Here is a 26,742-nt window from a genome sequence, read left to right on the forward strand (position 1 = left end):
AACTGCGTAAATTGTTGGCGCTATAAAAATACCCCAAATTAAGCAAGTGTGTGTATACTGAATACTGCAGTAAGTATTTTAGCAACACTGCAGAATTAGCAGTATCTCCTTGTCTATGGAAGGTTGACAATATAAAACAATGACTATACTGTATTTCACTAGAGCAAGACTGTATTGTAAGCAAAATGCATTTATTTTGTCCATTGCATTTCCCTTTAATTTTATATAATCAGTGAGAAACTTTCAAAATAGTAAAATCTCTCTTCTTCACATTGTTCTGTAAATGTTATATAATATTCATCCTCTGCACGTTGACTTGCATCAACTAAGCTCTCCTAACAAGCTTTTTGTTTCTTTACCATTTTTCCCTCTGCCTTACTCTCTAAATTCTTTTGTTTCAACATTCAACGTGATCTCATTAGGGCAGGGGTAGGCATCCTTTTGAGCATGGTGTACCAAAAAATGTTTACAAAGAAATTAAGAGTGCCAGTTATGTATAAAATGTCAACTTTACACACTCAACCATGAAAAGGAATGTTTATACAGTAAATGCTGTAAACTATTTGAATAATAGTAAGAAAACATTGAGCTTTCAAGGATGGTAAATAGTAACTTACCCCTTTTACCAGAACACATGTGCATAACATATGTGCTGTGAGGCAAGTATGGTAAGGTTGAAATGAATATGTCATTCAGGGACGTCTGCAAAATATACAGTTGGAAATGAAGTGTAAGTTGATAGTTGTCAGCCCTCATTCCTGCACCTTCACACCTCATATCACCCCAATTGCTGCACCTTCACACCTCAGATCACCCCAATTGCTGCACCTTCAGACCTCAGATCACCTGAATTGCTGCACCTTTATACCTCAGATCACACCAATTCCTACACCTTTACCCTTCACCCCGATACCTGCACTTTCACATCCCAGATCAATCCCAATTCCTGCACCTTCACACCTCTGATCACCCAAAATCCTGCACTTTAACACCACAGACCAGCCCAAATTCTTGTTTATTCAGGCCTCAGATCAGCCCCAAATCCTTCACCTTTACATTTCAGATTAGCTCCAATTCCTGCACTTTCACACCTCAGGTCACCTCAATTCGTGGACCTCCAGACCCCAGATCAGCACCAATTCCTGCACCTTCACACCTCAGATGACCTCAATTCCTGCAATCCCAGACTTCAGATCAGCCCCAATTCCTGCACCTTCTCACCTCAGATCAGCTCCAATTCCTGCACTTTCATACCTCAGATCAGTCCCAACTTCTGAACCTTCACACCGCAGGTCAGTCCCAATTTCTGCACCTTCACATCTCAGGTCCGTCCCAATTTTTTTGCACCTCCAGACCTCAGTTCACCAGAATTCCTGCATATTTACAAGCCATATCAGCCCCAATTCCTGTTCCTTCAGGCCTCAGATCAGTCCCAATTCCTGCAGTTTCCCACCTTAGATCACCAAAATACCTGCACTTTTAAAAATCTGATCATCTCTCATCTCCAATTCCTGCCCACTTACACCCTATCACCCCAATTACTTCACCTTCACACTTCAGCTCACCCCATATCCTGCAGTTTTTACACCTCAGATCAACTCCATTCCTGCTCCTTCACACCTCTAATCACCTAATTAATGTACTTTCACACCTCATCCTACCCCAATTCCTGCACTTTCACACCCCAGCCCACCCCAATTCCTGCACTTTCACACCCCAGATCAGCCCCAATTTCTGCTCCTTCAGGCCTCGGATCAGCTCCTATTCCTGCAACTTCTGGCATAAATGGACCAGGCCGTTTCCATGTATATGCTCCAGAAATGAACACCAGCCAATGCTCAAGTCAAGACAGCACCACCTGTACCATGCAATAGAATTGGAGAATTGAGTCCCAGTTCCTCCCGTTCCTAATTCTTTTTCTAAAGTAGTAGATACCGATATCTGTTCGAAAGTTATAGTTCTCAACAGAAGTTCTAAAGTAGTAGTTACCAAACTTTGTTTTAAAGTAGTAGTTCCTTCTATTTGGATGAATAGCTGCGGCAGGAATTTGCTGATTCCTGCTGCTTTTTTTACACCTGTGAACTGCTAGCTGCAGCCACCAAGCCTGTACAGTAGACTTTTTCATGACAAGTTGCCAGCAGTCATAGCTATTTTGGTTGCTCACACAACAGGCGATTATCTGTGGTGATCTCTGCTGAATGTACACAAAGTGTGTGTTCGACAGCCATCACTGAGTGTGTGAATAGTCACGAATATCTGCAGCACCCAGTAACCTGTTGTTATAATGTACTGTACGGGCTTGGCGGCTGCAGGTAACTGCTCACTGATGTCAAAAACAGTAGCAGGAATCAGAAGATTCCTGCCACTGCCATTTGCACCGTGGCTAAATGTCCATGTGAATGAAGCCTAAATTAGTAGTTCCCAATAGCTCTTATGTCAAAAAAGCCCTTAAAACCCTCCTCCCTCCACATGAAATCCTTATTTGCATGAGTTTATAAAAGATTGCTATGGAGATTGCCATTTGAAGATAAACCTCTCTGGCTATATCTCCTCAAAGTGAGCCAGGTACATGAATGCTGAGAGAGAGAAATGTTCGGAGGGAGGGCAGGTACACCTATAGTAAGAGCCTGGCCATGAGCTGGCTCAGGCTAAAAGAGTGCTGTACCACAGAGGAGGAAAAATACTGAACATAATTACCCTTTCAAAGTGAGAACAAGCAGCCTGGGAATCAACCTTGACACAGCTTTAGGGTGGAGAGAGCAGCAAAGGAACTGACACAGCGAGAATTTAGCTGGGCGGACACCAATCGTTCTGCTTCTTCTGTATGCAGTCACTGGCTAGCTTGATTGTGTGGGAGGTGGGTCTCCAAGACTCCCCTTGCCATCCTTGATGCTGTTGAATTCCACCTCTGGCACTAGTGCCGGGGGTTGCCTACCCTTGTAGTAGAGTAATCACAGATGCTGAGGAACAATATAAGACAGTTAACTAGTTTAGGCTGTAACTGAGATCACTAGTAACTTAAAGCTGAACTCCCATCACCAGAAAACATTATGGTTTATTTACTAAAGCTGGTTCACTCAGAATATGGTGCAGCTGTACTTGGTAACCTAACCTCAGCTTGTTCAATTAAGTTTTATCAATAAAACCTGGAAGCTGATTGGTTTCCATGCAGAGTGAACCAGCTTTAGTAAATAAAACCTAGTTTTATTCAATTGTGTTATTACATCCTTGTTACAGAACAGCTCTTCATTTTTACCCTCAGAAGCTCCTGTAGGACATAAGATTGTAGAATAGGTTGCCTTTTCTAACTAAGAGGGCACCTTTTTCTAGTAAACACCACAGGTCACAGGAGCTTGCTCCACATGAACATTGAGAGCACTCGCAAATCACTGACCTCTCCCCCCTTACCCTGTAGATGATTCCAGGCATACTGATCCTGATGCCTCAAGATACCCTACTCTGATTCCCTCAGGGAGAGTCCTGTGCTCTGTAAATGGCTGCTATCTAGTAGCTCAGGACAAGGTAGCTTCATGCAGTAGAGTAGCAGCCTGCCTATCTCCACTTTGCCCCAGCATGTTGCAGCTTTCCCCTTCTGCAATTCTTCAGGAGAGCTCTCGAGTGAATAATAGGTGGAATATATTCTTTGTGTAGGAGTGCTACCCTATATTCTAATCAAATATGAGAATTACTTCACATATATACCTGCAAAATATACATTCTTTTTACATGTGTCAACAAAAAATATTCAATATAAGGTACATCAAGTGCATCAAAATATTCACTATAAAGTTCATCAATTATTCCAATTCAAATTGTATGTATACTGTGACATGGGGGATGATTAGCTCCAGTGGTAGATGCTTTTCAAGTGAGTTCACACTAGTCAGAAACTCTATTTAAAGGCCTGGTAGCCCATGTTTATTAAAGGGCAAGAAACAAAAACAAAAGTCCAACATAAGCTTTCCCACACAGGGATTTTTCTCCAGTTCTAAATACAAATAAAAAAATACCAAGCCTCCTGGCTACTCCTCATTAGCACTGCTGGTCAGAGTCCCCCAGACCACTGGCTATTCTGGGCACACAGCCTTGGCCTTCTTTAACGCACACAGCTTCGAGCCCTTTTGGTGCACACAACATGTCTCACACAGAGCCTCTCAATGGCAGCCACTGGTCCAATTGCCTCCCCCCCCGGAAACTCTCAGCAGACCATCATTATAAGGGCTGTGAGCACCTGGGCCCACAACCTGCTGGTTGACTACAAAACCTGGACACTGGATTGGAGATTTCTTCCCTTCCAAGGCACTTTGAAATCTCCAAACTATGGAGCCCCATCCAGAAATGTCAAAATCCGGAGAGACCTGCAACAGCAGTTTTCTCCACTCAACATCTACGCTCTGCAATTCTGCCTATTTTCATCCTGGGACAGGGCCCTGCACTGTTACAATACATGGAAGTCCAAGACAGTAGTGCTCAATGTGAAGGTGCTCAGTCCATATTTTTCCAAATGTCTCCTGTGAAAAAGCTTCTCAACATGCAAGTGTGGTCCCAGTGAATCCATCACCACATATAATCAGCCTCTTACCGAACCAAATGATCCCAATACAGAGATCAATATGCACTTAGATCTATGCATTTAAGCAATGGTGGCCATGTTATCATCAACCATCCGACCTCTCACAGCCTTGATATACAGGTAAGAAATGAACTTATTCCTCCCACAGATTTCATAGTTGAATATCCCTCCAAACAGAAGCCAAAACAGCTGAAAATAGTGTTATACCCGAAAAACATATTTTATTAACCATTAGCCGCCCGGCCAATGGCCGTTTGGCGGCTTGAAAAGCGCTGCAGCTTTCCGGGTGCACGCCATTTGGCGTGCTTCCGCACATGCGCGGTTTGCGCGGTTGCAGAGCGACTCAGCAGTGCGATCTGTCACCGCCCGTGCACCTCGGACACGGCCGATGACAGATCCGAGTACCGTCTCCCGTTGCCGGTACCATGTGACCTGCTGTGACCAATCACAGCTAGGTCACATGACAGTTGTATACAATGGATGGCTTCATTCATGATGCCATCCATTGTATACTAGTGCCTAGCTGTGAATGGTCACAGCTAATCACATGCACATGTCATGTGATTAGCTGTGACCAAATCACAGCTAAGCACAAAAAAAAAAGCTGAATGAATCGATTTCATTCAGGTAAATGCTTGCTTATAGCTAAAATAAAAAAAAATATATATATATATTTTTTTCATACTGTCACCAGTCAGTGTCGCTGGTCACCGCCATGCCAGTTATATGATGATGCTGTACTGCACTGGTGACAGTATGTAAAAAAAAAAATAGTGAAAATAATTTTTTTAATTTTTTAATTTTCCGAAAAATTATGACAAAAAAATACAACTTCAAAAAACTCTCCATGCCTCTTATGAAGTACGTCGGACTGTCTACTCTGCAAAAAGGGGTCATTTGGGGGATATCTGTACTGTTCGGACATTCTTGGACCTCAAGATATTAGATTGGCTGTCAGTACTTCAGGATTGATCAATATTCAGATCTATACCATAGTTTGTGAACTCTATAACTTTCCTACAAACTAAAAAATACATCCTAATTTGGGTTATTTTCACTAAAGACATGTAGCAGAATACACCTCGGCCTAAATTTATGAAGAACAATTATTTATTTGTAAACTTTTATAACAGAAACAAAGAAAAATGTGTTTTTTTTTCAAAATTTTTGGTCTTTTTTTGTTAATTTAGCAAAAAATAAAAACCCCAGCGGTGATTAAATACCACCAAAAGAAAGCTCTAGTTGTGTGAAGAAAATGATCAAATTTTAGTTTGGGTACAATGTTGTATGACCGCGCAATTGTCATTCAAAATGTGAGAGCGCTGAAACCTGAAAACTGGCCTGGGCAGGAAGGTGTAAAATTGCACGGTATTGAAACGGTTAAATAGACAGGTACTTACAAAGTCAACAGATGATAGCGTGCACAGCAGATACAAACGCTGAGATCCCAGTCTTGACATACATATGTTATATCACGGCTGGTATATCACCAATGTGAGAGGTCGAATGGTTGATGATTGCATGGTCAGCATTACGTAAATGCATACATCCAAGCGCATATTGATCTCTGTATTGAGGTTCAATAAGAGGCTGATTATCTGTAGTGGATTCACTGGGACCAAACTTGTACGTTGAGAAGCTTTTTCACAGGAGACATTTGGATATATATGGACTGAGCAACTTCACATTGAGCACTGGCTTGGACTTCTTTGTATAGATACAACTTGTATTGGATTGATTAATGCACTTTATATTGAATATTTTGATGAACTTGTTGCACTTTATATTGAATATTCTTATTGTAAAAAGAATGTATGTTTTGCTGGTATATATGTGAAGTATTTCTCAAATTTGATTAGAACATAGGGTAGTGCACCTACGCAAAGAATATATTTTATTTGGTTTAGTATTCAAACCATTATGTTGCTGCAGCTGCACTTTTTTATTGCTTCACTAAGCTCAAAATACCCTTCTCTTTAATTTTTGGAAATTTTAAAATAACAGGTGGAAGCTAGAGTCTGTACTAAATGTTGGTGTTGGCTGTCCAGCAGAGGCTGCCTTGTCTTCTTCCAGCATTCATTGCCCTGTGTCAGAACTTGACAGTCCACACAGGACAGGTAGCTCAGATTGCACTGGATGAGCTCTTGACTAGAAATTAATGAGAAGTTCCTCCTTGTTATAGGGAAATGATTGTGCCTCACTGTGAGGATTTGGGAGCAGGAGTGAGCCACTGACAAGGCATTATAGGGATATAATGAAAGTGCAAGTGGAGAAAGGGAATATAGCTCTCAGACATCCCATATGGAAGAAAAATATATTTGAAATATATTTTAAAAATATTCTTCCCAAATATATTGACATATATTTGAAATGCTACAATTTTGGCCATATTCAACATATTTCAAAATATATACTGCATGTTGAAATGCATTTTTATATATTACAAAATATATGAAAAATATTTTTTTAAATATTTATTTTTAAATATATTCTTCAGATTTTTAACATATAAAAGTAATTTTAACAAATATTTTACATATATTTGTAAATGCATTCCAAAAATGTAGATTTGTATTTTTAAAGACATAGAGTATATTCGAAATGTATTTTTAAAAATATTTTTCATATATATATATATATATATATTTTTTTTTTTAATATATTGAATATGGCCAAAATTGTAGCATTTCAAATATATGTCAATATATTTGGGAAGATATTTTTTAAATATATTTTTCTTCCAAGTGGGATACCACTACCCTTTGTCTTTCACAGAGCAGGCAGGGTCCTGTGTTGCCAGGCAGCAATCAGTTACAGGACATAACACATTCTGGCAGGGAACAGAGTAGTGTTGTGCTTGAAATCTAGCCTTGCCCTTCTCTACCATCTCCTGTCTACAGAAAAGAGCAGTGCATGTGGTTTCCAGTTATCTGAGGACTTGTCCTAGCATGAGTCTTTATTTATTTGTCTTTCTATTTGCTGCGGCAATGACCAGGGAGTTTTCTGTTCCCCTATCATCAAGCACTGGGCTATCCTCTAGCCCTATAGCAGTTCCCAAGAGCCAGTCCACATCCTTTGTCCTGCAGGGTTTGGTAGTTGCAGTCTGGCTGGGTACAGGAAGTCATGAAGGGTGCCCTGTAGACTCCTCCCACCTGCTGTCTAAACCTGTGAAATAAGCCCTGTGATGACATCACATGGAATAAAGCTAGGATTATCTACATAAATAAGTTGTGTAAGTGAGAACTTTTTTTGATTTTTTTAACCCCACTAGCGGTATTCCCAAGTGTAGCTCGGGGTTAACTTTGAGTACCAGAAGCTACACTCGGGATTACCCTGCAGCGTTGCTCTAGGAACCCTCCAGCACTTACCTTGTCCTTCGCTCCCGTGATGTCCCCCCTACAGCGTCCCGGACCATGTCCTCCGGCCGATGCTGGCATCCGTCTTCCAGGTTCCGTTCCCTGCGAGCGTCGGGATGTACGGGACGTACGAGGGACGGAACCAGCGGGAAATTAAAAAATTTAAAAATGTGACATTCACTCAATACACTAAAATCACATAGTATAACATTACTGTATCAAACCATTTCACATACATTTTGTCCCTAGTGCTTTGTCCTGTGCCCTGACTGCATTTTTACTGTTCTTTCTGCCTGGAAACTGAGAAATGTCCATGGCTTTCAAAAAGCGTCCCTTTAGGTCAAAAAGCGGTTTTAGACCAGCTAGAATACAGAGATAGTAAATTAGAACCACTTGCAGAATTGAGTGATAATGATTTGTGGGGAAATTCATCATCAGACACTGAAAACGATTCTGCGACTGAGCTCAGCGATGTGCAAACTTGGCGCTTTATTTCAAATTTCAGTGTTTTTGGTTTGATTATATTATTGAATTAAATTTATTATTATTATTTTTATAATTATTACACTATAATTTATGATTTCATGTTTCAAATTTTATCATACCCGGGATGTTTACTAGACTCTTGTTCGGACAGATTTCAGTGAGTTATTTCTAAGAATTACAGGCCTACAATAAAAAAACAACATATTTCCATGCAAAAAAATGTACCGCTTTGAGCACAGAAACACTGACATAAGCAGACCGCTAGGGAGGTTAAAGGTGCAAGGGTGAGATTAAAGTTTTTTTTATGTTATCCAGAATGCAGCTTTAAAGTTACCTCAGCAGCTTTGATTGCTTCATTTTAGCAACATTCAGGCACTGGTTAATCACACTTAAAATTTACAAAACTTCCTAGTCACTTGATGATTGGACTGACAGGCTATTATAAATGTCAGCTGAGAGAGATGAAGTTCTCTTCATCTCCTGAACGGAGTTCCACTGCTATAAGCAGCCAGACAGTGAGATTGTTGCAAGGCAGACCCAGATACCAACAGGATATTCTAGGACTATCCCATAGAACTCAAGCTGGTTTAGGTGTATGGTCTTACAGTTATAAAAGTTCCAAATATATGACAAAAAGATGACTGAAAAGCCTAACCAAGTTGCCGGTACAACTGAAAGCTAATATGAGTTTTTGAATAGAACTCTTACACACATTTTACATTACATTTCTTACAGTACAATACAGTCACAAAGCAACATTTTGAATTATCAAAGAGACACAAATGGGTTCTGAAGTAAAAAGCCTCTCCTGGCTCACTATTTAAGATAATAGGTGTCAAACATAACAACTGTCTTTCTCCTGAGCAGTTTTCCTTAACACGTAAAACAATACATAAAAGCAACACGTAAAAGCATATAGAAGGAAGTAGCAAAAAATATATTTTATTTCATATATTGATTTTTTTAACCTATATGTGTTTTTCTTCTACAGTGTATATAATTATTTATCTTTACATAAGCTAACATCTGTTTACTTCACTTGCATTCGTTTACATACATTTACATTTACAGTACATAATGCACAAACCTGCTTCTTTGTACAATGAAATAAAGAAAAAGCATAATATCAACCATGTGACTCACTTGTTAACACTATAGGGGTTACTCACTAAAGGAAAATATGCTATTCACTTTGTAAGGGAATTTGCCCCAGATCATAGTAAATAGGGTACAGTTTCACTTTGCAAAGAATACCTAACCAAGTTCAAAGAAAATGTGAAAAAAAACATTTTGCTTGCAAATGATTGGATAATGAATGTCATCAGAGCTTCACCTCATTCACTGAGGTCTGGGAAAAATTTCCTTGCAAAATGCAATATTCCTTGCACAGCAAACAATAAATTTGCCTGTAGTAAATCAACCCTTATATGTATGCAGATTGCAGTATGTGCTATTTTATACTGCACATTAAAGCGGGTATGTCCTGCTAGTGTATGTAAGGCCCTACAATCAATCAGTACAACACTTTGTCAACATAAACTAGATTACATGACAGGATGTGCCACTTGCTTTAATTCACAATCAGTTTGCTTATCTAGAATTTAGTAAGTAAAGTTTCCACTAATACAGTGCATAGATAATATCTTGCACCTATTACAACCAATTATGATGTATATGTGTTCAATAAATTAATAATAATTAGGTTTGGCACCTCAAAACAGCCAATTAAAGTGCATATTTGTTATACTATATATATATACTGTTTATATATATATATATATATATATATTTTTTTTTATACTTTTGCCAGCATTTCAAGGGAACCAGCCAGAATTGTGCTTGTGCTAGATTTTCAGAGTTAATTTTTATACGTAGCATTAGACCCCGACCGCTTCAACCCTGGCAGAATGACCACACTAAAAATCTTAAACAACGGAGTCGCGCGCTGGAGCAATTATGGCGCAAAACCAGAACCTCTTGAGCATTCTCCCTATACAAATCCGCCCTCCTCACCTACACCTCCTCCCTCCACGCCGCCAAACAAGCCTACTTCATAACCCTCATCAACATCCTCTCCACCTGTCCTCGCCGGCTCTTCTCCACTTTCAACTCCCTACTCTCCCCCCCCCACCTCCACCTAGTACCTCACTCACCACCCACGAGATTGCCAATCACTTCCAAAATAAGATCGACGCAATCAGTAAGGACATCACCAATGCTCAATCTACCTCCCCACTTAGCCTCCCTCCCACTATAACCCCATCAACTCTCCCCTCCCCTGACCTTGCAACTGCCCTGCCCCCCACCACACCTAACACCCGCACACTATAACCTCCCCAACACTCCGCTCCTTCAGCCTTGCTACCACTAAGGAAGTCACTAAGGTCTTCACAGAAGCCTGCCTCACCACCTGCCCCCTTGACCCTGTCCCCACACAACTCCTCCGGTCATCCTCCTCCTCTATCCTATGCTCCCTAACCCACATCTTTAATCTCTCCCCCCTAAAGCACGCCTACATCACCCGCATACTCAAAAAACCCTCCCTGGACCCCACCGACCTGAACAACCTTAGACCCATCTCCCTGCTGCCATTTACATCCAAGCTCCTTGAGCGCTTAGTCTACAATCGCCTAAGCTCCCACCTCACTGACAACAACCTCTTTGATCCACTACAGTCTGGCTTCCGTCCCCTACACTCCACCGAATCCGCCCTACTCAAAATCACTAATGACCTGCTAACCACCAAAGCTAATGGCCACTACTCAGTCCTCCTACTCCTCGACCTTTCCGTGACCTTCGACACAGTTGACCACCCCCTTCTCCTTAATAAACTACACTCACTTGGCATCAGAGACTCCGCTCTCTCCTGGCTCTCCTCCTATCTATCCCAACACTTCTTCAGCGTTACCTACAACGCGACCACCTCCCCCTCTCTCCCCCTCTCTGTTGGGGTCCCCCAAGGCTCTATCCTCGGGCCCCTTCTCTTCTCCATCTACACCTCCTCCCTCGGCAAGCTGATACACTCCCACGGCTTCAACTATCACCTCTACGCCAATGACACGGAAATTTACCTCTCCACCCCTCACCTCACCCCTTCAGTCTCCGCCCGTATTGCCCACCTACTAAACGACATATCAGACTGGATGTCGCTCCATTTCCTCAAATTGAACCTTTCCAAAATCGAGCTCCTAATTTCCCCCCAGCCTGCGCCTCCCCCCCCCCCCATCCTCTCCATCACGACCAACAACGCCACCATCAGTCCCACCCCACAAGCCAAAGTCCTAGGTGTCACTCTAGACTCACACCTGTCCTTCCAACCCCATGTCCAATCACTGGCAAACTCATGCAGGCTCCATCTCTGCAACATCTCCAAAATATGTTTGTTCCTAAGCCCAGACACTACTAAACAACTCGTTCACTCCTTTATTATCTCACGACTTGACTACTGCTACTCCCTCCTCACCGGCCTACCTCATCGCAGACTATCCCCGCTTCAGTCTATCCTGCACTTAGCCGCCAGACTCGTCCACCTTACCAACCGCTCCGCTTCTAACACCCCCCTCTGTCATTCCCTCCACTGGCTTCCGATTGCCCAACGCATTAAATTCAAAATACTAACACTGACATACAAAGCCATCCATAACGCTGCCCCAAACTACCTCACCAACCTGATACCCAAATACCACCCAACCCGTACTCTTCGCTCCTCAAAAGACCTCCTACTTTCTAGCTCCCTGGTCTCCTCCTCCCACGCCCGACTGCAGGGCTTCTCCAGGACTTCCCCCATCCTCTGGAACTCACTACCCCAATCCATCAGACTGTCACCTACCCTCCTCATCTTTAGGCGCACCTCGAAAACCCATCTCTTCAGGGAAGCCTACCCCACCCTCACTTAACAGCCGATCACCTCCACTCCTCATACCACTCCATCCCCCACAGCCACTTCCTCCTGTACCACTATCCCCTCCCTCCTAGAATGTAAGCTCGAAAGAGCAGGGCCCTTGAACCCCTTGTGTATTGTTTTGTTACTGTATTGTCTTATGTTCTGTCTCCCACGATAATGTACAGCGCTGAGCAAACCTTTTGGCACTATATAAATACTGTATAATAATAATAATTTATACCATATTGCTATAGTGACCCATTGTAAATCCAACAACAAAAACTGGAAGCAGACACTTCAGAGGCATATTCAGAAACCTTTTTTGTTATTACTTGTTGCATAGAACTTGGGCCCAACTAAAATCCTACACCTCTCATTTGGCCAATGAAACCGTTCATCAAAATTACAAGCCGATAATGAGGCATGGATAAAGGGGTACTAAGCTTTTTATCTAGAAATTCTGATTTAAATTTGCTTAAAGTGTTACTAAACCCAGAGCCTGCATTCACTATATCTAGTCTCCCACAGAACATGAAAATGCAATTATTTTAGTAAATATAAATTGCCAAATACCTTTTCTCATTAGCAGTATATAGCCAGTGTCCAGCCGAGCACTGGTTAAAGCTTGTAGGAGGAGTTTTCATTTTGCTCTGGGAGGATGCAAAACCCCTAACCTCTGTCTGGACAGTGCTCATTGGCCCTGTGCTGATCTCCTGCACCCTCTCAAGAAAAAAAAAACCTCTCTATCAATATATACCAAACCGAGCATGTGCAGAGTGACTACACAACTCTAACTCCACTGTCATTTTATGAAAGATTTATATTTCCCTAATTTTTTGCAGCATTTATTTTATCTAAAGATGTCTCTAGAGCTTACTTTAGGCAATTGCTGACTTTAAGCTGCCTGACATCACACTAGTAACACAACTTTATTTGATATTGTTATGCATACGCAGGACCTGAGAGGCAGTGAAGTCTGATTCACTGAAATAAATTAACAAAAGAAAGAATAAGTTGTTATGGTACACTTGCACTGCAGGTTTGCATAAGCATGTTGATGTACACATGCATAGGGAATCCATGAACCTACAGCATCTAGCAAATTTTATACTGATATTCAAAGCATACAGTGCAGTCATAGATTGTCTTACACAGTGAACATCCAAATAATGCTTATCCTGTGAATATACTAAGAACATGTGGACATTTTGTTTGAAAAAAAATAAAAATAAATATATATGACTAGTCAAATGTGACTAGCTCTTCAAGCAATTAAATGTGCCTATAACCCAATCAGAGTCAGAGCAAGAAAGGTAGAATATATATATATATATATATATATATATATATATATATACAATTATATATATATATATATATATATATATATATATATATATACTGTATATATACACAGGTGAAACTCAAAAAATTTGAATATCGTGCAAAAGTTAATTTATTTCAGTAAGGCAACTTAAAAGGTGAAACTAATATATGAGATAGACTCATTACATGCAAAGCAAGATAGTTCAAGCCGTGATTTGTCATAACTGTGATGATTATGGCTTACAGCTCATGAAAACCCCAAATCCACAATCTCAGAAAATTAGAATATTGTGAAAAGGTGCAATATTCTAGGATCAAAGTGTCCCACTCTAATCAGCTAATTAAGCCATAACACCTGCAAAGGTGTTAAAATGGTCTCTCAGTCTGGTTCCGTAGGAATCAATCACAATCATGGGAAAGACTGCTCACCTGACAGTCGTGCTGAAAACCATCATTGACACCCTCCATAAGGAGGGAAAGCCTCAAAAGGTAATTGCAAAAGAAGTTGGATGTTCCCAAAGTGCTGTATCAAAGCACATTAATAGAAAGTTTTGTGGAAGGAAAAAGTGTGGAAGAAAAAAGGTGCGCAAGCAGCAGAGATGACTGCAGCCTTGAGAGGATTGTCAGGAAAAGGCCATTCAAAAGTGTTGGGGACTTTCACAGGGAGTGGACTGAGGCTGGAGTCAGTGCATCAAGAGCCACCACACACAGACAGATCCTGGACATGATCTTCAAATGTCGTATTCCTCTTGTCAAGCTGCTCTTGAACAACAAACAGCGTCAGAAGCGTCTTACCTGGGCTAAAGAAAAACAGACCTGGTCTGTTGCTCAGTGGTCCAAAGTACTCTTTTCTGATGAGAGCAACATTTGCATCTCATTTGGAAACCAAGGACCCAGAGTATGGAGGAAGAATGGAGAGGCATACACTGCAAGATGCTTGAAGTCCAGTGTGAAGTTTCCACAGTCTGTGTTGATTTGGGGAGCCATGTCATCTGCTGGTGTTGGTCCACTGTGCGTCATTAAGTCCAGGGTCAACACAGCCGTCTACCAGGAGATTTTGGAGCACTTCATGCTTCCTTCCGCAGAGAAGCTTTATGGGGATGCTGACTTCATTTTCCAGCAGGACACTTCCAAATGCACCAAAACCTGGTTCAATGACCGTGGGATTACTGTGCTTGATTTTGGGGTTTTCATGAGCTGTAAGCCATAATCATCACAATTATGACAAATCACGTCTTAAACTATCTTGCTTTGCATGTAATGAGTCTATCTCATATATTAGTTTCACCTTTTAAGTTGCATTACTGAAATAAATGAACTTTTGCACAATATTCTAATTTTTCGAGTTTCACCTATATATATATATATATATATATATATATATAAAAATTGTTTTATTTTTTTTTAAATATATATGTATATATCACTGGAAACCTGTTATTATACACCACATGTTTTGTTCCTAAATTCAATGCACATGAGTGTCTGTACTGTGCACATCATAAGTACTCAGGTGTTAAAGAGTATTATTATTATTATATAGGATTTATATAGCGCCAACAGTTTGCTCAACACTTTACAATATAACGGGAGACAATACAGCAACGATACAGTTAAATACAAGAGGGTTAGGAGGGCCCTGCTCCTTGAAGCTTACAATCTAAGAGGGAGGGGCTTTTGGTACAAAGCGTAATAACTGTGGGGGATGAACTGATAGGAGGAATAGTAGATTCTGTTGTTAGCTGAAGATGGGATAGACTTCCCTGAAGAAATAGGTTTTCAGAGATCGCCTAAAACTGGGCAGAGTTGGCGATAGTCATAAAGATTGGGGTAGAGAGTTCCAGAGGATGGGGAAGGCTCTGGAGAAGTCCTGGAGACGAGCATGGGAGGAGGAGACAAGTGAGCTAGAGAGCAGGAGGTCGTGGGGGGAGTGGAGAGGACAGTTTGGATGATATTTGGAGACAAGATTGGTGATGTAATTTTGGGCAGAGCTATAAATGGTTTTATATGTTATATTTAATGTCTTGAATTTTATTAATTGAGCAATGGGAAGCCAGTGAAGGGTTTGGCAGAGAGGGATGACAGACATGGAACGGTTAGTAAGGTGGATGAGTCTGGCAGCAGCATTCATGATAGACTGAAGAGGGGATAGCCTGCGATGAGGTAGGCCAATGAGGAAGGAGTTACAATAGTCAAGGCGAGAGATAACCAGGCAGTGAATAAGATGCTTAGTGGTTTCAGAGGTTAAGAACGGGAGTATCTTGCAGATGTTGCGGAGGTGAAGTCTACAACATTTGGACAGTGATTGGATTTGGGGCTGAAAGGACAGATAGGAGTCCAGGATTACACCTAGTACCCTGGCATGAGGGGAGGAACTGATGGTTGTATTATTGATCTTGATGGAGAAGTATGGGGATGGGGCACTCAAACTCGGTTGTGTAGGAACTCACAAATATACTTAAGGTTGACAAATGTTATTTCTGATTCTGGGCACAACTAAGAGGAATGAACTGGTGCATTTCTGGAAAGGTAAAAGGGAAATTTTATTATCTTTAAAGTGTACTTTTCCATACCATTCCAAATGCTTGAAAAATGATGATTTAACCATAATGTAATAAATGCAAATGAACACATCATTTTTGGTTAAAAAAGTGGAAAATTGCACATACTGTAGTAATGGAAATATGCATTATGCTTTAGCTAATTGATTTATTTATTTAATATGCACAAATTCAATGGTTGTTTATTTAAAAAGTGCACTAGTTCATCCTTTCAGGCCCTTCTAACCTAAAGTTATCTATGATCTAACAAATCGGAAGCGACAAGCATTTCATCCCTTCTGGTTTTACCGGATGTAAACAAAGCATCGGAGCATACCAGTCTTGGGGTGATCTGAAGCTTTTAAGTGCAGAGAAGAGATCTGGGGTCTAATATAGCCCAGATCTTTCAGTAAAGAAGGCCTGTCACTGCCTGTAGCTATCACAGGGGATAGTTAAATTCTCTTTGATAAAAATAAATTACATGACAGTGTAAACATTGAAAAAATAAAAATAAAAAAAGGGCCCACCCCCCCCCCCTTATGCTCGAGTGCAAAGGCGGACACATACGTTGGTCCCAGACACATTCTTAAACAGCAATTGCACCATACATGTGAGTTATCAGCGTCACATTGAGAGCAATAATTCTAGCACTAGACCTTGTGTGTAAATCTAAAGTGGTAACCTATAAAGACTTTTAAAGCGTTGTCAATAGATAATAAAATGCACATATTTTGACGCTGTTGCACGGGTTTGCACAATTGTAAAGAGTGTTTGGTATCTATTTACTCAGTGTAACATCATCTTTTATATTTACCAAACAATTGGGTATTATATTGTGTTTTTGTGCACACGCACAAAACACGGTGAAAAGAAAAACAGAACATTGTGTAGAAGTTGCAGCATAAATAATATCTTTCACAATGAGATTTAACCAGCTATATTATTTGGAATATTAAAAAAATGTATTTAAATTGTTTAAATGTGATAACAATAAATTAATCTGTGATTTTTGTTTTATTTTTATTGAAGGTACTGTTGAGGAAGATAAAGGAGATGATCTCTTATTGGCATCAGTGAATGAGTTTTGGTGGTTTCCTCATATGTGGAGTCACATGCAGCCTCATCTTTTTCATAATGAGTCCTCTTTGGGAGAACAAATGATTCTAAACAAAGAATTTGCACAGGTACGTTGTAATATCATTTATCATATTTAGTTGTAAAATTTCTATTCAGAGAACTCACATATTACCTACTGTATGTATTCATATGAGTTGAGATATAGGTACACTTAGTGCATATGGTGCATATTTGACATAGTCATTCAGTCTTGAAAATTAGCCTTTTGCTTTTTATTTTAATGTGTATATATATATATTTACAAAGCATTAATATACAGTATACATGTTTATATAAATGCAGTTCAACAAGAGTGCCACAAATTAAGATTGGTAGGGAAAGGACTTGCAATGTGGTAGAAGCAATCACTCGCAGATTGGATGATGGTTTGTTATTATTGGGAGACAGCTAAGCCAGTAGGGGGGTTAGAAAAGGTAAAAATTATGGAAAAAAAGAGATTCTGTTAGTAGACTGTATTGTGTAAATCCCTGCAGAAAAAAGGTATGAAAGGATATGTGGTGGAGATGTTACAAATATGAAGGTTGAGATTGGAAAGTCAGACAGTTTGATTGGTTAGATGGGAAAAAAATCTAAATTTAGAAGACAAGGTCAAGGCTGTGCACAACAAGTTGTGTGGGGGTGTATATCTTTTTGGGCATACCAAATGACATGATAATAATGAGGACCTTAGCAGAGAATTAATTGATTTTGGTTTGGAAAGCTGTAGGGTACTTAACAATAAATAATTTTCTGATTGTGATTACAGATGTTGTTTACACTACCTTTCTGAACTTACGCTAAAAACACAACCAATCAGATGATTTTGCATTCATTTAGTTACAACTAAACTGTAAGCAAATATCTAAATGCACAAAAGATTGGTCATTCCTCTTAGCTAGTTTTGATCCAGGCATGTTGTCAGACTGCATAGCTAAATTTGTGGCTTCCATTTTACTACAGTTAAGTAAATTTAACCAACCTTCTCCAAGCTGGGTGATTTTATAGTGGTGTTGTGACCACAGTGATGAGATGATCACACTGCCCACTGTTTTCTTCCCATCAGTAGGCTCCAAGTGTTAGCTTTCCAGAACTATTTAGAACTAGCCCAAGCATGGGCCCTCCCATTCAGAAATAAGTCTGAGAACAGATAAGGTGAAACAAACAAAAGCTTCTGCAGAGCAGAAAAAAGAAATCAAGGACCTCCTATCCATGGTCTTAACCCTTTGTACTATTCATTAAGTGCTTGTATATGCACTTATGATAAGTGCTGAAAATTGTAGGTGTGATTTCAATCATTTTTATGCTAAAGCTTTTAGCAGAGAGCACTATTTGTTTCCTTTTTCCTTTTTACATATTTATTGGGCATATGTGAGGATCTACTTTTGTGAATTAGCAGTGCTTCCATCCTGATAACAACCTAGTAGGGGAATGTTCAGCCAGGGGTCAGGCCTTTAAGGTGAGTTGCCACATTTACATTCAGTGGTGGGGATCAAGCACTTTTTACACATGGTTGTGCACAACCTCTATTCACTGTTTTCTTGGATAAAATTCACACTTTATCTCTGGACTTTCTGAAATTTTCCAACATTTGATATTTTGCGCTGCACTTTCTGTATGTTAATATTGCCTTTGTGGTATTGTAAAATCTACCACTAGTGTACTGCTTTCAATAGTGTATATTTTTAGGAGGACTTTGATTGTGCTGATTGGTTTTTGTTTTACATGCATTGCACATGCCTTCGGGAATCTTTAAGCATGCTTAGGTGAATTTAGGCATTTTAGCATTAATGCATTCCATTGGCTGGAATATTAATTTATTCTGGCAACTGGAATGAATTTACACTCAAATGCGAGACACATCTAGCTTTTAGGCACATGTAAGCACATCTAGTATTTTTCTGCTCTTCAGCTCCTCTCCTGAATGCACCTTTGGTGGTCTTTTTCAGTCTGTAAATGATCTTCTTCTAATACCTGTGATTGCCTATGTGTGCATGGAAACATAGGCTAACAAAAAGGTGCTTTTAAAGGCTCAAAAAAAATCCATTAAGCATAGAGAAAATGTAAAAGCCCAGTGTGCATGAGCCCTTATACATCAGTAATCAAAATAAAAAAAAGCTGGACTCCATTTATAAAGCAGCGGTATGCCCTTAAAACAGTGTGCTTTGCATTATTTAGAAAAGGTGCTCTTTTATCTTCTGAATCTGGAAAAGGAGTGCCAATCAAATGATAAATGGTAGGAAGAGTTATGTTACTGACCTGTGCTCCAGTCAGCAAGTTCATTCTGCAGCATTATGCAGGGAGAATTCCATAGGACAGTACAGCCTAAACCCCCGTGGCCTGCATTTAATGAATGGGACTGAGTGGAGTGATATGTAGAGCAAAATATTGTTCTAGTATTACAGAATGTCTTTTTGAACTAATTCTAGACCTGAATAAAACATTTTCTGCAAAATAGCAAATTATATGCAGATAAAATATGATAGAATCTAAATATTATTACTGTCTGTTAGCGGAGGAAAAGATAAAACTTCAGCTGTCCAAAACTAATAGTCAGCTAAATGTGCATAGTGAATTAAAAGTTACAATGGGAGTTAACAGATAAGGCTAGTTTGCCTCATCACTTCTTTTGCCATTTATGTTGCTATTCATAGTAGGAAAGCCTTTTGTACGTTAATGTTATTATTCAACTTTCTTTATGACTTTTGAGTAGATATCCATTATTTCTTCTCTAATTATAGATGTCTACCGCAATTGCTATTTTCATAACATTAAGGTAATGTAAAAAGCCAGCGCTTGCTGTTTTTCCTTTATTGATAAGAAAGGTGTTATCATGCTGAATAGGTGCCACCTATAGCTGCTTTTATGTGGCCTTCTTTAATTGATGAATAGAATATGCCCCACATAAAATGCAAATTATTCAAATTTATATTAATGTAAATTCTGTATAATCCACAAAATCATTATATCTATTTAAAAGCGTACAATGGAATCCTATTGAGCATTTGGTGCATTCATTACCTTTTAAATAACCGTGTTTGAAGTATTGGGCAGGGCTCAAAAGTAATTACAGTGCTTTGCAATTAAATATCTAAAGCTGATTAGAATCCAGAACAATCCCACTTGGTTGTTCTGCATTTCAAATATGTAGTCTAAATTTGAAGGTTATAAATCTTTGAAATTACATTATGAGGCACATTGCTTAAGCCAAGAGTGCTATAAAAATACCTAATCAATTAGGAACTAAATTGTATTCAGCTTTCAGAAAAAGCATTAGTCCCAGGGAGTTCTAATTACTGTACAATAGTAGCAGTGTTTCTTTTTCCAAAGCCACAGTCATTCCTTTTGCTGGGCATCTGTTCTTACACATCACTTTCCTACAGAACTTCTCTTACAGTATGTAAGTGTTATTCCAATTGCCTATCATACTTTGACTCAAGAAGGAATGTATATTGTAACATACTGTAGAAATTCAAAACACATCAAAATCACAAGAAGTTGGTTTGTACTTCAACAAATTCTGTAAACTCACCACCACCCAGAATAAGGCCTGGGTGTCTATTGACTCCTACCCTTTGCACACCGTACAAAAGAAAGGCATTTGGTTCAAAATCACACCAGTGTATCTCCTTCACTGCTATAGCAAACAAGGCTGCTGTTAGAAACCACAGGGTCCCATACAGCAAACCTGACAGCCCCCCCAGGCTTCAGTTATGAATGAACACAGTGAGTGATCAGTACCAATCACTCATTGTGTTCATTCAGGAAAGAAATGGGTTGGTTCCGATGGGAAAGAGAGGAGGAAAGCCAGCAGCACTGTGGAGATGAGGGCACACAGAGGGGCCTGGGCAGCACGGGAAACATATGGTGCACAGGGAGGGTGATGGGTGCGGCAGGGGAGCAATTACTGGAACCGATAACCTGTATGGCTCTCTCTGCAGCAGCTGAAAGCCAGCAGAAGGGACAGGAAAAGAAGCCAGCTTTCAGCTGCTGCAGAGAGAACCATACAGGGGATTGGTTACAGTAATGCCCTCCCCCCTCCATTGTGCCAATTACTCTCCCTGGCCACATCCAAATCACCCTGATGCCTGGACCCCCCTGCTGGTCTGGGCCCCGTACAGGAGGATTGGTGATACCTCCTTATTCATGGCCTTGGTAGCAAATATGCTAACTGTATAACAAAGAACTTAAAGTATTGGTTTAGCCAAACTGTGTCCCTTTAATAGTTATGGGTATAGTAGGGAAGGGTTAAACCCTCTATCACTTAACTTTTTACTGAATGTGTAAAATTGGGGACATTTTCCTTCATTTCCTGTCCCAGAAATACAACAGGAAGTTAATGGAAATCTCCCAAAGTAAAGGAAATCCCCCTCTTAAAAAACTGTCCCCAATACAGGGAACAACTACAATTTTGGCATTCCCCTCACTTTCTTTCTCAGTAGCAATAGTCACCAGCACAAATAGAGGGGTTAATGTCCCTCATATGGATAGAGACAGAAAAAAGAAATCAGAGAAAGTCTAATCATTCCTCACTCCACCAAAAGCTTAAATAAAGGTTTTTCCTAGAGATACACTTGAAATATGGTTGTGTAAATATCAAACATTTTAGTGCTGCATGTATACTTTACTAAGCAGTGGGGCTGGTAGGAATTTAAATGTGTTCTCTATGATGCAGGTGTTACTATATACTGTAAATACTTAGGCAAAACTTTTGTTGTGCCATAGGTGGGAGCACAAAGTGTGGGCACAGTCATGCTCTCTTGATGAGAGCCTGTGACAGCCCCTTAGTTATATTAACCTCCTCCACACCAGAAGATTACAGCAGCAATGGTGGGGATGCAAGATGGAGGAAGATTTTCACTAACAGAAGAGGAGTCATCACAAATTACAGATCTCTTTAACTGTAGGTTATGTCCCTTGTGTTTTTTTGTGATTTTGGCTCCACTTAGGCTTAGGGATAAGATTTTACCCCCTTCATCCTTGAGGCCTTACTTTAACTGGCACTTGTGAAGTCATGCAACACTGTAACCACATGGAATTTATATAATTTTTTCAAACAGATAGATAATTCTTTTGGTGCTATTTGATCACTACTGTTTTTTTTTATTTTTTATTATATAAATTAAAAAGACCAAAATTAAAAAAAAATTATATTTTCATATTTCTGTTTTAAAACGTATCCAATAAAAACATTTTAAAAATATACTTTCTTCATTAATTTCAGCCAAAATGTATTCTGCTATGTCTTTTGTAAAAAGAAATCCCAGTAAGTGTATATTAATTGGTTTGTATGAAAGTTATAGCATCTACAAAATGATGGTATATGCATTGGAATTTTTATATATATTTTTTATGCTAGTAATGGCGGTGATCAGCGACTTATAGTGGGACTGTGATAGTACGGTCTGCAATCTGACACTAACTGACACTGGTGGGGAATTGACTAATTGACACTGACATCTCCAGTGACACTAATACAGTGATCAGTGTTGATACTATATTCTGTCACTGTATTAATGACACTATCTGGGAAGGGGTTAACATCAGGGGCATATGTGCCACAAGGCAAACAAGGGATCTGCCTAAGGTGGCAATTTCCAGGGGGGCGGCACCCCCCCTTTCCCATGGAAGTGATACTTAGGACAAGGGTTGTTGTTATGTGTCTTACCTGTATCTGTGTCCCACTTCGATCTGGTCCATGAAGGCGATGCTGGAGGAGGGGTAGAGAGGGTGTCCGTCCGGTGTCTTCATTTCCTAGGTGGATCGTGATGTGGGCAGGATGACATGCTGCCCCTCACATCCGGCCACACCCCCAGGATCACTAGGCGGCCTATGGCAGCCCGCCCCTCCCTCTGCAAGCTCTGCCTCCTCACCTGTGATTGGCCCCTGGATCTGTAGCTCAGGGAAAGCACACAGTCAGAGAGGAGGAGCTGAGAAGCAGCACGAGGATCGAGGAAGCTGATCGGAGTGAGGAAGAGGCTGGAGCTGGTGCAGAGGAGGAGAGCAATGGAGAAGGAAGACAGCTGATCATTAAGGTAAGTGTCTGTGCCATGCGGCCAGGATCTGGGCAGAGCAGTTGGTGCTGCTGCAGCCAGGAATGCTGGCTGTGGATGGGAGAGGGAGGGAGCCTGGCCTGGAGCATGGGTCCGCACACCAATGTAAGCATCATTGGTGTCAGTGGGAGTAATAGTGCCCCATCATTGGTGTCATTGACAGCAATGATGGGGCACTATTCCTCCCACTGACAGCAATGATGGGGCACTATTCCTCCTATTGACACCAATGATGGGACATTATTCCTCCCACTGACACCAATGATGGGGCACTATTCCTCCCACTGACACCAATGATGGGGCACTATTCTTCCCACTGACACCAATGATGGGGCACTCTTCCTCCCACTGACACCAGTGATGGGGCACTATTCTTCCAAGTGACACCAATAATGGAATACAATAAGAGGTGGAGTTCTAATAGGAAGAGGTGGAGCCTAGAGAGAAAGGGGTGGCGTTTACAGATGAAGGGGTGGATCTTAAACAGGAAGGGGTGGGACATATTTAGATGCAGGGGGGTGCCCAATTTTAGTCTTGCCTAGGGCAGCACAAAACCAAAATACACCACTATCATCTAGGAGTAATCAAAGGGTAACTGTGTGCTTAGCAATCTGTAATGTATGTAATTTGTACTGCTTTTACTAAGCAATGTAACTTTTTTATCTCCCTGCTTTGCAGAGGGAAAAAAAGCGGCCACATCGCTGCTGTCTGTACACTGCTTGTTTGTCAACACAGGGCTGTATATTGTCATTCACTAAGCCAATCAGAAGGTCCCTGGCCATAAGTCAGCAAATGACAGCACATGTTGGGCGGTGGGTGCGTGCCATCCTACCCGGGAATACAGATTAGAAGTATCTTCTAAATGTGGTTGTGGACTTCATTATTATTATTATTATATAGTGTTTATATAGCGCAAATAGGTTTGCTCAGCGCTGTACAATAAAGTGGGGGGACAGTACATGAGACAATACAGTAACAATATAATACACAAGGGGTTCAAGGGCCCTGCTTTTTTGAGCTCACAATCTAGGAGACTTCATTGTTTAAACAGAAAGGAAGCCCTGACTGGTAGGTAGGTTTGCAACACCATGCTGCTATACCCATATGGTGTTCCATAATATGCATTTTTGTAAAGCTGAACTTACACTTTAGGACAGAAAGTCATGGGAAACCATACAATTGTCACCAAAACATAGGTGAGGGTACGAGTTAGTGGTGTATCAAGGGTATGGCACATATAGCAGGTGCACTGAACACTACTTGAAGGAGGGCACCATGCAGGGTGGTGGCCATGTTTAACAGTGATGCCACATGATCCAAGTAATACTCTGCATACAATCATGTGATGTTGTCAAGGTGTCAACATGTTGTAAGGACCACAATGCTACAAAAGCAGAGTTGCCTTGTTGAATGTTTTCCTGGATTAAGTTGCATCACCAGAGCTTTTTATTAGCAAACCAGTCCAAAAGACTATTAGTCATTGCTATTTCATCCTTAAAAATGTACTATGTAATTTTTTTTATCAGATTAAATTTTGTTTTGCAGCTTCAGACTGTTTATACTATATTGATAAATGTGAAAGGTTTGGCATTAAAGTAATATCCTTTATTGGTTAACTAAAAAGTCCAAATAAGCAAGGGTTAGCCAAAATTTCGTAAAGCTGACATCTAGGCAGCAAAACAATCTGATTTATCTAAAGCTTGTGACTAGGCTGGCCATACATTATGCAATTTTCTCTCCTTCAACCCGTGGTTGTTCAATTCCCCCAATCAACACAGTCAGTGTTGATGGAGGAATCCCACCCACTGCGCTATTGTATTCTGACAGTGGAAGGTTTCCCCACCTCCAGAATACAATGATCACTTACCAGCTATAGCCAGCAGCAGTGAACATATGGAAACAAAACAGAGAGGCTGTTTGATAGAAAGATGCCCATAGGTGCATCACAATTTGTCTGGTTCCCACTGAACTGGATGAATGTTGATCCATCTATGGCCATCTATACTTTCCCTACCCTTGTCTATACACCTCTCACATATTTTATGTCTTTTGTTGGTTAGCTACATACCTTCAGAGATGTAACTTTCCCTCCTATCTGATAAGAGTGTGATGACACATGGACACAAAAAGACATCACAAACAAGCATTTCCAGATTGGGCTTTCTTCATTTAGTATTACACTGACCAGTTGATTGATAGTGAAAGAAGATAGGCATACTTAGTCACCTAACCCAGGGCAGCCATCAGAAATTTTGAGGCCTCTTACACAGCTTTAGACCTGGTGACCACCAACATGCCCTAGGGTTCGACCACTGGCCATCCCACTGAATCCGCCCACTGGCTATGCCACCATGTCCTCCTCCACCCCATTTTGTCTATACCATGTCCTCCTTTATCCCTTGACTCCTCCAATACCATCTCCCCCATTTGATGTCCTCCTTCTCCCCCTCTATCCTATGTCCTCCTCTTCCAGTCCCATCTTCTCCATCCCATGCCCTCCTCCTCCTCCTCCATCCCACGTTTTCCTCTTCCAGTCCCATCTCTTGCATCCTACATTCTCTTCCTCCTGCTCCATTTCCTCCATCTCATGTCCTCATCCTCCATCTCACGTTCTCCTCCTCCTCCATCTCATGTTCTCCTCCTCCATACCATGTCCTCCTCCTGCATCCCATGCTCTCCTCCTTCAGTTCCTTCTCTTGCATCCCATGTCCTCCTTCTCCAATCCCGTCTCCTCCATCCCAGGAAAATACAGGTGAAGTGTTCTAATAAATGCCACCCCTCCTATCCAGGTGTGGCAAGGAGACTGCGCAGGACCCCCGAAACTACTGTATGTCCACAGTCTGGTCTGAATTATGTGTCTGGGTTTAAGGTGGACTGAAAGTTAGGCACATGATTCAAAACCTTGATTGTGCAGGTGAATCCCAGACAGGTGGCAACCCTAGTGTCACTCCATATACAGCCAGCGTGGCCCCCAGACAATGCATAGAAGAGCAGCACAATGTTGGGCCCCAAAACACACTACAGTAGAACAGAAAAATGTGGCCCCATGGTGCCCCAGAATACAATGTAGGAAAGTAGAAGAGTGTGGCCCCCAGGGCCCCAAAACACACAATATAAATGAAGTACAGTGTGGTCCCTGTGGTCCCATAATATAGAAGATCAGAATGGTGAGGCCCCCCGGGGGCTCCATGATTTGTCTAAACCATAACACATACAGCATATCCCTGTGTGGGCTCCAGGTGCCTTGCTTACGCATTCTAGCACAGCCCCATGTCAGTCTCATCTGGATGAACAGTATGGTGAGAACAGATTTACCAACCCTGCCTCCTCCTACCACCACCAGCTGGTACTATTCCTGCATGACCCCCTCCGCACGGTGTGAGTGTTGGGTGGGTCCACACACATAGTGCCA

General features: G+C 40.8%; 1 protein-coding gene across 2 annotated transcripts in view; it reads left to right on the forward strand.

The window, feature by feature from the left end:
* The window catches only part of LOC149450532 (N-heparan sulfate sulfotransferase 4-like), a 429,028-nt gene that overhangs the window by 181,730 nt on the left and 220,556 nt on the right, over positions 1–26,742 (forward strand). For both annotated transcript variants that reach the window (XR_016315239.1, XM_089691790.1), the window contains exon 4: positions 17,194–17,348. Coding sequence is in view for 1 of the 2 variants with exons in the window: in XM_089691790.1 (XP_089547916.1) it covers positions 17,194–17,348 (155 nt within the window). In the remaining variant the exon portion in view is untranslated. The remainder of the gene's footprint in view (positions 1–17,193; positions 17,349–26,742) is intronic.

Source organism: Staurois parvus, unplaced genomic scaffold, assembly GCF_062004578.1.
Source record: "Staurois parvus isolate SC_StPar_1 unplaced genomic scaffold, SC_StPar_1.0 ptg000572l, whole genome shotgun sequence".
In the NCBI taxonomy this organism is placed as follows: Eukaryota; Metazoa; Chordata; class Amphibia; order Anura; family Ranidae; genus Staurois; species Staurois parvus.